At 37.4% G+C, this 14,564-nt stretch overlaps 2 protein-coding genes across 5 annotated transcripts; one reads left to right on the top strand and one right to left on the bottom strand.

The window, feature by feature from the left end:
• Window positions 1–275: 275 nt before the first annotated feature.
• Window positions 276–2,669, bottom strand: LOC107764891 (uncharacterized). Of its 4 annotated transcripts, none has more exons than XM_016583476.2 (3): window positions 2,538–2,666; window positions 2,232–2,372; window positions 276–2,144 (listed from the first exon to the last, which is right to left on the bottom strand). In XM_016583476.2, exons 2-3 carry the CDS (start codon window positions 2,346–2,348, stop codon window positions 714–716), a joined length of 1,548 nt encoding a protein of 515 aa, XP_016438962.1. In that variant the 5' UTR covers window positions 2,349–2,372; window positions 2,538–2,666; the 3' UTR covers window positions 276–713. The 4 variants fall into 4 exon arrangements, with proteins under 4 accessions (XP_016438962.1, XP_075095780.1, XP_075095778.1 ...); XM_075239679.1 differs by having other exon boundaries at window positions 276–2,141; window positions 2,538–2,665; XM_075239677.1 differs by having other exon boundaries at window positions 2,232–2,669.
• Window positions 2,670–6,709: 4,040 nt separating this feature from the next.
• LOC107811191 (uncharacterized) lies at window positions 6,710–7,810 on the top strand. The gene has a single exon (XM_016636075.2). It carries the CDS (start codon window positions 6,710–6,712, stop codon window positions 7,808–7,810), a length of 1,101 nt encoding a protein of 366 aa, XP_016491561.2.
• The last annotated feature ends 6,754 nt before the right edge of the window (window positions 7,811–14,564 follow it).

The raw sequence follows: 14,564 nt of genomic DNA, 5'->3' as shown, positions 1-14,564 counted from the left end.
TTCCCTGTAGAAAGAAAGTATGCTTTAAAATATCAAACATCACAATTGCATGGAAACAAGTAAAGTTGATAGCAGTAACCTAAGAGGAATAGAAGTATCGAACCACCGGAAGGGTAATGTTCTGAGTAAACAGCTATTACAAGTCAACAACTTATATGGCAACAGGCAAGCATGTCTTCTAAAACAAACGCCAATCTCATGGGTGCACCACATGCAATCCGTGTTGTCCCCAATGCTAAATACCCATATTAAACCAATAAGAAAACATGCCATGATTTACATGAAAATACCCAATTCAATTAAAAAAGAGATTATTACATAATTGTATCTCTCTCAGATGGAACACTATTTCAAACCTATCTAAACACCTAGACTTCCCTACTACAAACAGCTGCCAAAATACGAAGGTAGAAAAAAAAAAGAAAAAAAAAAAGGGGGGGGGGGGGGAGGAGGTGGGGGGGGGGGAGGAGGAGGAGGCTGACAACATCTAAAGAAGAATACTACATTAGCACTTTATAAGGTCGAACTCACAACAGACAGAATCTTTCCCACTGTAAAAAGGAGGCTAAAACTATGTACTGCAAAAGAGGTAGTATACCCAGAATGGTGACAAAAAAGACACGAGTTAGCATGAGAACTTCTCAGAGAAGAGACTTACATTGACGAGGGAAACTTGAGACAAGTAACCATCGCAAATGCTCTTCCCTGATCATTCATTCATTTCCTGGCAATTCATCTTCCTTCTTGGTCTGGGAAACCGCTTCAACATCCACTCTAGAAGCCTCCTCCATAGTATCATCTCCCAAACTTGCATTATCTAATCCCTGTACCTTGTTTTCAATGTTCTTGTTTAATGGAGTGAACTGAACCTCATTCCCAGCTTTCAGATCCTTATCGTCGTTCACTTCACCCTTGCTTCCATCATCAGCAATTATTTCCTTTTCAAAAGCTTCATCCATCCTATTGCCATCAACTTCTTCATCTTCTTTTCCTACTTTATCAGATTCCTTTTCAAAAGCTTCCTCGTTCCCATTACGATTAGCCTTTTCACCTTCTTCTCCAACTTTCACCTCATTTTCTGCCAATTCAACGTCATCCTCAATCCTATCTTCTTCCTTCCCTTTCACATTCCCAACTCCTTCCATGTGCCCTTCAACCAGTTCAACATTGTTATCCTCCAAAGAATGGCCATCCTCATGACTCTCACTCTCAGACTCATTCTCCACTACCTCCTCAGTCATCTCCTCGCATCCACGACCCCTCCTCTCAAGACTTTGCAACCTCCTCCTCAAATCACCCAACTCCCTCTCCATCAAGAACAACCTGTCCTTCAAAATCAAGTTCTCTTCCTCTAACTGAGCAATATGTGTATCTTGATCATCCACACGGTTTCCCAACACATTGTTGTACTCCATCCCGCTATAATTCGGGTAAATCATCTCAAACCTGCTCAAATCATGATCCAACCGCCTCTCCACTTCCACATGTTCTTCCACATCACTCTCACTCGAACCTCCCTCCTCTTCTTCCTCATCCTCGTGTCCTTCTACCTCATGACCAGGCGATCTCAGCCTAATCAACCCATTCATCGATCCGTACCCATCCACTCCCCACTCCTCTTTAGCCATATCTACTAACACCTCCCTCGACGGGGAGAAAATAGGGGTCGGCAACACAGCCGGAGTTACAGGGCAAGGGGACACCAAAGAAGCAATACCACCACTTTTTTTCGCCCTAATGATATATGAAGATGTGTTCCGAGGCGCATAAGGTGCATTCATGTTATTATTATTGTTATGATAAAATTTCTTCTTAGGGAAAAATCTCCGGGCCTTCAATCGGTTTTGCTGTTGCAAGTCATTTAACGTAGGCGGCTTATATCCACCACCTTGAGCATTGGTACTACTACCGCTACTTCCTAAAATCTCGTTCCGCCTTGCAGCATCCATTCTCTGTTCCTTCTTATTTACCTTTTTACCCTTCCAATTATTCCGAGGTCCCAAGGGCTTGGAATGCTGCTTTCCAGTAACAAATTGCTTCATATTGGGGTTAGGGTTTTGAAATTTCAGCTGGTCGACTGACGGCGGTGGCAGAGGCTGCTGCGGCCACATCCTGTAGTTCCGATTCATCATCTGTGGTGGCTGCTGCATCATCAACGGCGGCTTATTCATAGCCATACTCTTATATACATAATTATACGTGGAATTAAAGTTGAATTTGTCATTATTTACCTGCTGCTGTTGAAGCTGTGGATTTAAGATCTGAGGTTGTTGACTCATACTTAGCATTTGGTTTTGACTCATACTCATCCTCTGTTGTTGATTCATCATTTTTCCTTGCTCGTTCATTTTACTCCACAACCCACCAAAACCCTAACCAAAATTTTTTTAAAAAAAACAGATCGTAAATCAAATCGGAACAGTTACTCCTCAAATTATCGCTAAGAAAAAACCTCCGAAAATTGAAAACAATTACAGAGATATTCGGACTCTCTTTTTTTTTTTTTGGGGCGAATTGAGCTTTTTAGGTAATCGAACCTAATTTTTGGAATCCGATTCGTTGCTTGAATTGAGGTTTAATTTTTTTGAATTCTTCAATTTTCTCTCTCTAGAAATCTCGATCGGTAGTTTTTGCGTGAGCCTTTGAATTTTGTGCTGTGGTGACGGACGGAAACGCGAAAGGGTGGTGGTGTTTATATAGGAGAAGAGGAAGTGATTTAACGGTAGAGATTTATCCTAATGAAAATGGAAGATGGATAAGTGACACGTGGTGTAAGAGTGCGGGTTTTTGACAGGATTAGGTTTTGAGAAAGTAACAGTAACCGCCCTTGGTTTGTTGATTAAATTACGCATACCAGCCATTGTTGATTTTAAAATTACATAGGCCTCCTCATTATTTGACACAAATAAGCGGAGTTGTTCTTTAATTTAAATTTGACTTCTTTAAGTTTTAAAAGTCACCATAAGGATCTAATGAATTACTTTTTCGATCTCGTTTTATGTGTTTTAGTTGGAATAAAATTTAAAAGTATAAATAAGATCTTTGAATCTTATAAACTTAAAATAAATATATATATAATATGCTAAAGTACCTTGTGAATCTTTTAGATATAACGTTACATATCTATACGGGAGTGTTTTTAAAAATTAAATATGAGTATTAAAATTAAAAATTTTATTAGATATATAAATGCGATTGTTCGAAGTAAGACACAAAATTAGAACGAAGGAAGCACTAGAAAAAGGAAAATAAAAGATGTAATATTTTTAAGTTTTACAATCATTTTTTTCTTAATATAGATAAAACTCGAATTTTGTAGCATCTCAACGTGATTCGTGTTATGGGAGGTGTTCTAATCCCGTGCAATTTATAAAATCCCTTCTCGTGAAAATTTGAGATGTTTATGTTAGATTCTAACTTGGGACAAAAGGCAAATAATTATAACAATAATTTAATTTATTTGACACGAAATGTACGAGTATGATTCGTATTTGACAAAGATTAGGTTTTGAGAAAGGAATCACCTTGCTTTGTTATCTAAATTACCATACGAATGAAATATCACATAGGCCTTCGTCATGGTTGAAGAAAAAAATACATAAAATTCAACTTTAATTTACAATTACTAATTCGTATTTTTTTATTACTGCTAAATTAATATGATATTCATGAAAAGGAGTATTTTGACGATTTTATCCTCTTAATATATTAAGCATTCATTTTGTCAAGTTGTATGGGTGTACCATCTATCTTAACAACAAATAAAAAGGTCGTTACGTTAATCTTTACAAAATAAAGGTTCAATTTATTTATTTATTTAAAAATACGTCTTGCATCAAGCTTAAACTAGCGCGGCGAATAGTGCGCGAACAGCCGCTACAGTGCAAAACAGTACGGTGAATAGTGCCAAACAGTGGCGCGAACAGTGATTTCGCTGCTGTTTCGCAGCTACAGTGTAGTGAACAGTAACATCGCTTCACTGTTCATCCAATGAAACAGTGATTTGATATTGTTCATCGCGGAAAGCTGTGATTTTGAGCTTCAATGGCCGCAATGGCCGGCGACCAGCCATCTTTTCCGGCTAGTCTGCCCTCCTCCAACATCGCCTACCCACAAACAATACCAACAATCAATCCATAAACTCTAGATTACTCAAAGATTTTGACACCCAACTCAACTAATCCTTCTGCAATGACTGTTGCCCAAGCTTCAGTGCAGCCTATCGCCCAATCATCTACGACAACAAACAACAATCCACAATCCATAGATTATTCAAAACTTTTAAAATCTACTGACATTAATTCCCCTATGCAAACCTTTGCTACGCTACCATTGAAACTAATTGAGTTCCTTCACGGAGAACCAGTGGTGAAGTGGAAGAAATAAGAAGTGAAGCAATCTATCGTACAACAAGGACTTTTACTTGCAGTTCTTGGGAAATTTTCGTATGGGAAGCCTGTTATTAGTGAATTACGTAAAGTGATTCCAATTCAATATGAGATTAAAGGCCATTGTTCAGTTGGTTTAATTGAAGATAATCATATGTTGATTAAGCTGTCTTTATTGGAGGACTATGTTCATCTTCTTTCAAAATCAACTTTTTATTTAAAAGCTCAGTCAGACATGTGGCAGATGCGTTGTACAAAATGGAATCCATGGTGGACACCTGATGAAGAGACTCTCATTGTCATTGCTTGGATTAGCTTTCCAGGACTGCCTCCTAATTTCTTTGGGAAGGAATATGTATTTTCCTTAGCTCGTGCAGTTGGTAATCCATTACATGTAGACCTAGCCACTCAAAATGGGACTAGACCTAGTTGTGCTAAGGTGAAGGTGAAAGTTAACTTGTTAAGTAAGTTCCCTCATCGTATTAAGATTGTGGAAGAAGCTGATGAATCTGGACCATAAGAGTTGAAGTGGATCAGGATTAAGTATGATTATATGCCAAAATATTGCAAACCTTGCAAAAAACAGGGGCATAGTGAGGTTGAATGCTGGGTAATTCATCTTGAATTACACAAGAGATTTGAAGAAGGTGTTGAGGAACAAAGCAAGGAGAAGGCAGTTGTGGCGAGTTCTGATGCAATTGGGACTGCTGCAAATTCAACAAAGGTCCTAACTAGTGGAAAGGTGGTTGGTAAGCCTACTACTAATCATGCCAAGCAGGAATGGATGCAAGCAAGGGAAGAACAAATACCAACGAGATAATAGGGGTCACATTGTTGATAACAAACAAGGAAAGGAAGCTGACAAGGGTAAAGGGAAGGCCAAAGTTGAGGAAGTTGCAACCAAGAACAAGTTTAATGCACTAGAGGTTGAGGAAGTTCATCAGCCTACTCTACAAATTACTGAAGGCAAAGGTAAGGAGCATAGCAATGGTAAGAAGAATGAACATGGGGAAAACCAAGCTAAGAAGGGCCAGGAGAAGGAAAAGGAAGTCAATACTCAACAGGAACATAAGCGTGTGAAGAATGAAGCAGTCGAGAAGGTGGTGGAAAATGAGCATAATGGTAACCCTATTCCTTCTCGGAGTCAGTCTTCAGCTCTTAAAGATGTTCAAGAATTAGCTAAGGCTAATTCTAGTGTTCCTAGTGATCAACGTACTGATGAAAGGGCTAATAAGAAATCCACAATCGACTGGGTTCATAGAAGGTTTGGGACTAGCAATGAGGAGCTAAAACAACTCAATGTGACCACAAACCAATCTTGTCATCAGATTCCATCTCAAACATTTAAAGATTCTGGGCAGATTGAGGATCTTGATGAGGTAAACTCTACAAAGGTCTTTTGGAGTGATGTAGTTGAGGTTAAGGATGATCAATTGGGCACAACAAAGACAACAGAAGTCAATGTTAAGAAGGACAACAAGCCAAGCTCACCTGGAGATAGGCTGGCGACGTCAGGCCTAAAGTCAGGCTCCCCAGGCGTTAGGCTGGCGACGCCAGGCCTAAAGCCAGGCTCCCCAAGCATTAGGCTGGCGACGCCGGGCCTAAATCTAGGTTCACCTGATGAGCCAGCTATAGTAAACCCTAACCATAGTGCAACTGGAGAGATATTGGCCTATGTAGATGGTGTTCCAGTGTATGCATTGGAGAACAAAGTTGGATGGATATGTTAATGTGAAGATTAGGGATGATATAGTGGGTTCAGACCAAATTTCAGGCAATGGTAAGGGTGGTGATCTCACTAGAACAGTGCATTCAGAGTAGACTGCTACAGTAACTCCTGGGCTAGGCAGTGTCTATGAGCTACAATTCAAGGAGTATGAACGGGCTGATGAGCGGGCAATTGTTCCAAGAACATTTGGGGAAATAGAGGAAGTGCCTTTGGAATTTGGCACTAACCAAATTATGCAGCTATATCTTAATGTTCAAATTAAGACTCATCTACAACATTTACATGATTTAGTTACACATAATGTGACACCAATTGATGAAGACTTATTGAGACAAAATCCAATGGAGGATGAAGGAGAAGATGAATCAACTGCATTAAACTCCAAACAAGTGGTTAGGGAAGGGGATTTATCACCCACAGCTAGTGCTAAAGGAGGTAAGAATACTAATAAGAATTAGATTAAAGATCCACCACAACCTTCAAGAATAATGTCCAGGAGGGCAACTTCTCTATCTAAATGATGATGATCAAAACATTAATATGGAACATAAGGTCTGTGAATATACAACAGGCCTTTCCTAGGGTGATCAACATGAATAGGAAGCATAATTTTTGTGTAGTTGCATTGATGGAGCCTTTTCAAAAGAAGGGACTCATTGATAGATATAGAAGGAGGTTGAATATGAAGATTGCTTATGCAAATATTAATGGGCAAATATGGTTGTTCTTCGATGTAGTGGTGGAATGGGAATTAGTGGAGAATACTGAGCAACAGGTGACTGTGAGAGTGTTTCACCATGACCTAGGGCAACACATGATGATGACATTTGTTTATGCAAAATGTTCAGCAATAGAGAGGTTGGAATTGTGGGATCACTTGTATTACTTAGCAAGTGATATGGAATTACCATGGTTGGTAGGAGGGGATTTCAATGTGGTATTGCATGAAGATGAGAAATTAGGGGGACTGCCAGTACACCCTCCTGAATATGAGGATTTTGTATTTTGTGTAAACTCTTGTAGTTTGTTTGAGCAAGGGTACAAAGGAAGTCCATTTATATGGTGGAATGGGAGATCCAATGCTGAGTGTATATTCAAGAGATTGGATAGGATTTTTGTGAATTTGCCATTTCAGAACATGTTGCCAACTATTGAAGTTAAGAATCTAATCAGAACTGGATCAGATCATGCACCATTGCTAATAACATGTGGGGTGCAGACAACCAATTTTGTCAAGCCTTTTAGGTTCTTGAACTTTTGGACAAAGCATGCTACATTTATGAATGTGGTGAGGCAGAATTGGGAAGCTGATTTCATAGGGGATCCATTTTTGATGTTCAAGCAGAATATCAAAAGGGTGAAGGCAGCACTTTCAAAATGGAGTAAGGAAACATTTGGTGATATCTTCAAGCAATTGGCTATTTTGGAGGACATTGTTAGGGTGAAGGAGATGTTGTTCGAAGAAGAACCTACAATTGAGAATAGGATTGTGCTTCAAAAGGCTCAATCTGAATTGAAGAAATACTTGAGTATTGAGGAGCAGTATTGGAAGCAAAAAGTCGGGATGACTTGGTTTGCTGAAGGAGATATGAATACAAGTTTCTTTCACAATCATGTTAATGGCAAAAGAAAGAAATTGCAACTGAAGAGGATCAAAAGTGGCAGTGGGGTATGGATTGAAGACCAGGAGTAATTGGCTACAGCTGCAGTGGACTTCTATCAAAAACAGTTCACAAATGAAGGTGATGCTTCTGAATTTTCCTTGCTCAATAATGTTCCTTCAATAGTCACTATGGATCAGAATTTGGAACTTAGCAGATTGCCAACAATTGAAGAAATAAGGGCAACAGTTTTTGAGCTTAGTGGGGAGAGTGTTAGTGGTCCTGATGGATTCACTGGCCTGTTTTATCAAACATGCTGGGATGTTATTGGTGCTGATATACACAACATGGTGCTACACTTCTATGGAGAAGCTGCATTGCCTAAATCCATTACTCACACCAATCTAGTGTTGCTGCCCAAGAAACCTAGAGTTGAGACCTTCTCTGACTTAAGACATATTAGCTTGAGAAACTTCATTAACAATGTCTTGTTTAGGGTGTTACATGACAGATTGGAGAGTTTTCTGCCATCTCTAATATCTCCTAATCAATCCGAATTTGTAAAGGGTAGGAGTATATTTGAGAACATCTTATTGACTCAAGAAATTGCCACTGACATAAGGTTAAGGCGAAAGCCAGCTAATGTGGTAATCAAGCTTGATATGGCTAAGGTTAAGGCAAAAGCCAGCTAGAAGGATGAAGGACTATTATGAGGATCTTATCAAGAAGGTAAAGGCTAAATTGCATTCATGGAAAGGAAATCTGCTGTCATTTGGAGGGAAGGCAACACTCATCTCTAGTGTGTTAAAAAGTATGCCAGTTCACGTGTTATCAGTCCTTGATCCACCAAAAAACATCCTGGAGCATCTACATAAGACTTTTGCTAGGTTCTTTTGGAGCACAAAGGAAGAAGGGAGAAGTAGACACTGGCTTCATGGCAAAATCTTTGCCTTCCTAAAGAGGAAGGGGGCCTAGGTTTTAGGTCCTTACATGATGTCTCAAGGGCACTGTTTGCTAAACTATGGTGGAGGTTTAGGACCACAAAATCTTTGTGGTCTAATTTCATATGGAATAAGTATTGCAAGAAGGAACTACCAACAGTGGTGCATTTTAGGGGAGGGTCTCATGTTTGGAGACAAATGCGGAATGCTAGGGAAGAAGTAGAACATGAGATCGTATGGGAATTGAAGAGTGGAACCAATAATATTTGGCATGAAAATTGGACTGGATTTGGTGCACTTTATCCCGTATTACCTGAAGACTTTCCAATCAATGAAGATCTTCAGGAGGTGGTAGAATTGCGGCAAGGGGAAACATGGGATGATCAGCTGCTAGATCAAACTTTCAATGAGGAAATTGCAGAACATATAAGGCTAAATGTGCATTATGAAGGCATTGAGGGATATTGGGATAGGCCATACTGGATGCCAACTCCTTCAGGCAAGTTTAGTGTTAGCAGTGCTTGGCAAATATTAAGGCATATGGATGATCCTAATCAGGAATTCAAGTTAATGTGGATTAAAGGTTTGCCATTCAAGATATCCTTCTTCTTGTGGAGATTGTGGAGGCAGAAAATAGCCATTGATGACATGTGGAGGAGGTAGGGGCAAATGGTGATGTATAGGTGTTGGTGTTGTCAGCAGCCCCAAGAGGAATCCATTGAGCATATATTTGTCACAAGTCCTACTGCTTCTAAGGTATGGAACTTATTCATGGGGGGTGCTGGAATTACTGTGCAACTGATTCAATTGAAGCAGATTATAACGCATTGGTGGTATGCTCAGTGTTGTCCAAAATTAAAGCCACTATTTCAAGCAGTACCAGTTATCATCACTTAGGAGCTTTGGAAGAGAAGATATACAGGTAAATATGGGGATTTAGTGTCCACAAATAAGGTGATTCATGAGATAAATAGGACATTGCATCAACTGGAAAGGGTGAGGTATGCTTGGATGCCTAATATTCCATTGTTATGGCCAGACATGATTCAATACTTTGAAGGATATAAACCTATATTGATCACTACAAGAGTAACATGGGAGTTTCCTTGAAATGTAATACTGATGGAGCCTCAAAGGGCAACCCTGGACCTAACTCCCTAGGCTTTTGTGTGAGGGGTGATGAAAGTGATGTGGTGTATCCTAGGGCAGTAGACCTGGGAGTGACAACAAATGTGGTAGCTGAAGCTAAGGCTATTCTTTAAGGGTTGGAATACTGTGTGGAGCATGATCTTCACCCTCTCATATTGGAGACTGATTCATTGGTGATAAAGAAGGTGATAGAAGGGGAATGGGATCCTCCTTGGGTAATTGCACAGGATGTGAAGAAAATTATAGAGATGAAGGATAACTTCAATGTGATCTTTCAACATGTGTTCAGAGAAGGCAACTTAGTAGCGGATTTTATAGCTAACATTGTATTTTCTTTTGTAGGTACATCTGAGTTTCATTTATTCTCTAAACTGCCTAGTGCAGGGAAGAGGTTGATCAATCTAGAAAAATCTCAATCACCTAACCTTAGGGTTAGGATAGCAAAGAGAAGAACCTCAGACTGATGGCTTCACAGGATTGGACTCTGCACAAACCTACATGTTTCTTTGTCTCATTCAGTATGCTATTAAGGTACTTTCCAATGGTATTAGCATGGTCCCATGCTCATTCTGGGGGTGCTTTGATAGTGTACAGAAAAAATGCGATAAGCAGGTATGGGATGGTACAATTTATCCTACTTCTGATATGTCCAAATGCTAAAGAAAATGCTGAACCCATCATACGGTATTTCTGGAGATTGTTGAATTATTTCTCAGTGGTATTAGCATGCTTTCATGCTTAATCTGAGGATAGTTTAGCAATGTTTAGAATGATGTCTACATTAAAGGTTCTAGTAGGGAAGGATCTGAGCTTACAAAATCACAAAAAGGCACAGTTTCAAAGCCTGGTCTTTGCCTTTCAAAGCCTGCTTAAAGCCATCTCATTCCTGACTTTTGCCTTGCAAAGCCGCCCTAAAGCCATCTCATGCCTGGCTTTTGCCTTGCAAAGCTTGCCTAAAGCCAGCTCAAGCCTGGCTTTTGCCCTGCAAAGCCTGCCTAAAGCCAGCTCAAGCCTAGCGTTTGCCTTGCAAAGCCTGCCTAAAGCCAGGCTCCTCTTCTACACATTAATTTTGATGAGTGAGCACATGATTAATACTTGAACAAAATCAGTCCACTGCATATGGAGATCATATAGTAGCTACACTTGGAAGACTATGCTGGCTTCAACTCTGTGGTGGAGATGTTTGGAATTCATTTTAGCCTATGGACAGTATACCCTGGCGCCTGGTGAGAGCTTGACAGGTGATGCTTGGTATTTGCCAATGACAATTGGATTCACATACACTGATAGGAGAAGGAAGCGTTCAACATTATGTTGTAATAACTAGTTCATTAGATTTTAGCTTTTCTATCTTTTTAATAGCTGGTAGCTTCATGCAACTTCTATTTTGGTTTGGACATCTTGTAAGCTTTGGACCCATTTTGGGATTTTATTTATATATTAGCCACTAGGCAAGTGTTGCCGAGTAGTATAGTTGCTTTAAAAAAAAACTGGACATCTGACTTCTTTTTTTATTTTTAAATTATTTTAACAATAAATAAAATTCAATAACAGGACAAGGTAAGAGGTATCGTTCTTGAATGACTGGTCAAATACAAAAGTAAATAAACTCCTATTTACAAGTTATCTTAGTTTGTTCAATGCTATATTATATTAGGAATCACTATAGCTACTAGGGATGGCAATGGTGAATGCAGGTGGTAATGGGGCGGTGTGGGTGCGGGACGGATTTAGACAAATGCGGGAGCGGGGCAGTGCGGGGTGGGTTAAAATATATCTTTTTGAATATCTGTGCGGTGCGGGTGCGGTTGCAGGTTTGTGACTTTGTGCTAATTCTCTTCAGCCTTTTTTGTTCCCCTCTCGGTGTCACACCTCCTTTTCCCGAAGATAAGGGAATTTTTCCCATTAAAGTGACATTATTCGAAATGCTTTATATAGAAATCAAATCATATTAAGTATTGAAATCGTTCTATCACCTAAACTTATAGACTTAACTTCACAGCAATTAATACATTAAGAATTAAATTTGGTTTATTCTGTTACTTGGATTTAGTTTCCGATTTCGGTGAATACTTTCAAATTTTTCTGTGCTTATCTTTCTTACAAATAGTGACAGAATCCAGCTTAAATTTACAAATACTTAAGTGAATTATAAAGCAAAAAAAAAAAAACCAAATATCAAAAGATATTGTTATTAATGTTCATTCTTATTGTTTAGCTTCTCTATGCTTATCTACTTAATTGCTTACCGTTAAAAAAGAAAGATTTAGATTGACAATGGCATATATACAAATATAATTGAAAGCAAAAATGAATAAACATAAAAATAAGATAAATTTTTAAAAAATAAAAATTTTGGGCGGAGCGGGTAGACGCGGGTGGGATGCGGGGCGGGTGAACGTGGGTAAAGTGCTATGCGGGGCGGAGGCGGGGCAGATTGAAATTTTGTGGGTTAAGGCAGAACCTGCCCCGCACCCGCCCTGCCTCGCACTGCTTGCCAATCTTATTAGCTACTACTTCATTAAAAAGGTCCATCTTTCAAATCGAGTGACTATTAGTAATTTAGTATTAGATAATCAACTTCACTTTTAAACAGATATGGGTGCAGCCTTGCAATATCAATTTTATCTGAACTCAATATTTTCGACGAAAAATATAAATTTATTGCATAAAAGTTCATTAAAATTGCAATAAATATGAGATATGATCATATGATTTTAAAAGTACAATCAATCCAATGAGCTAAGAGCCTGTTTGGCCAAGCTTTTAGGAGGCCATAAGTACTTTTTTGTTTAAAAAATACTTTTTAAAACATTTAATGTGTTTGGCCAAAATGAAAAAGTACTTTTGAGCAGAAGCGAAGATTAATTTATTCAAGACAAATTTAACCTTATAATAAATTTATTTTTTTCCAAATTATCCCTCATTAATTTAATATTTTTCTTTTCTTTTTCCTTTTTCTTTTTATTCTACTATACATTTCTTCTCTTTTTTATTTTAATCATATTTTTATTCTCTTTCTTCTATTCCTAATAGTAGATTTTAAATTTATATTGAATGATGTATTTTGACATATTTAAATTATCATGTAAATAATAAATAATACCAAATACTCAATGTTATTACTTTGGAATTACTATATTTTATATTGATTGCAATTTTTAATGTATATTTTTACTTTACGTTTTATATATTTTAATTGAATTCTTTTATAATAAATGTTTAAATTTATTTTTCTTTTTTAAATAATAAAAATTGCAAATTGAACATTTAATGTCTTTTTTTGTAATTTGATACTTAAAAGTGTTTTTTTTAAAAATTGGTCAAACACAATAAACTTGTAAAAAGCACTACTCAAACGAATTGAACAAATACAAACTGCTATTATGCAAAAGTATTTTTTCAAAATGCACTTTTTAAAAGATAATTGACAGCTTGGCCAAACGGACTCTAGATCTTGAATCCGCATTTGTTTAAAGTAAAATTGAATGAGTATTCCAATATTATTGCAGAGCTAAATCTTGAATTTACCTGTGACTTTAATTTACCGAGTTATCGGTAATATTGCTTTGCAATAATACGGCGAGTGATGAGTCTCGAATTGCTAAAAGGATCAAGGATCACTTAAAATTTAATGCCAATATGCCATTATCAGTTAAAATTGGCTGCTGACGATGAAAGGAAGGACAACATTTTTAGACCATTTTGGGAATATTATACCTAATAGAGAGTGGGTCACCTATTATTTCTTTTATGGTTAGAAAAGCAACCCAAAAGAAAAAACATGAAGCTTGACCACTTTATAATGAGTTAGGAATCACTTCAATTCCCCCAAAAATGGTTTACAAGTAGATGTAGTAAAATCAGTAACAACAACTACAATAATAACATACCAAGTATAATCTTACAAGTAAGATCAGAGAAGAATAATGTGTACGCAAGCTGCTTTTGATAGACCTTTAGCTCAAGAATATAATAAAATCGATCCTTTTTCTATTAATTTATCTAGTTCATCCAAGTTTATGTGGGTTGAGTTATGATTCATTTACTATTAATTTAACCCAACGAGTTAAGCCTGGAAGACCTATCAATGTATTGGGTCAAAATATTACAGTTTCACGTGCCAAAGTACATATCAAATCCAAAAATACAAAATTAAATTTGAACGATTAGGATTTATTTAAATTTGGAAGAACGCAAGCAACATAATTTAGTAAAAATATATTAGTTTTAAATTTTCTTGTAGAAAAACAAAAAACGGAGGGAAGGTTGGATTATGTAGGTAGATTGATTTTGATCCATTATTCGCTGCATTTCGACCCAAGTCACTTTGACTCGAGTACATTTTAGGAGATCAATAGATTTGAAATACTTTAATATGTTTAAGTTTGATGTGTTATTTGTCCTTTTACAATTTTGAATTTAAGAAAATGATCTTTTTAAATCTCTTATGTATAAAAATAAAATTTTCAGGTATAAAATAAAAGATAGTGTCATAAAACTAAAAATAAATTTGTAAAAAGCCAAAAAATCAAATGAATAAACAATAATTGGAAACTTTTCCTCCTGCCCGTGAATCCCCTCGTGAGAGATAATCTTGTCCACTTCTTTTTCATTTACTTCTTTTTTCTTAACTAAAGGACCTTCGCTATAAAGCAATTGATCCATAGGAATTAGAGACGGAGCCATCATTTTAATTTTGTGGGTTCTGAATTTTAAAATGATGACTTCAAATATTAATAATGGGCTCTAATTT

This window comes from Nicotiana tabacum, chromosome 19 (genome assembly GCF_000715075.1).
Source record: "Nicotiana tabacum cultivar K326 chromosome 19, ASM71507v2, whole genome shotgun sequence".
In the NCBI taxonomy this organism is placed as follows: Eukaryota; Viridiplantae; Streptophyta; class Magnoliopsida; order Solanales; family Solanaceae; genus Nicotiana; species Nicotiana tabacum.
The sequence above is the reverse complement of the archived record's forward strand: the minus strand, read 5'-3'. Positions and strand labels throughout refer to the sequence as shown.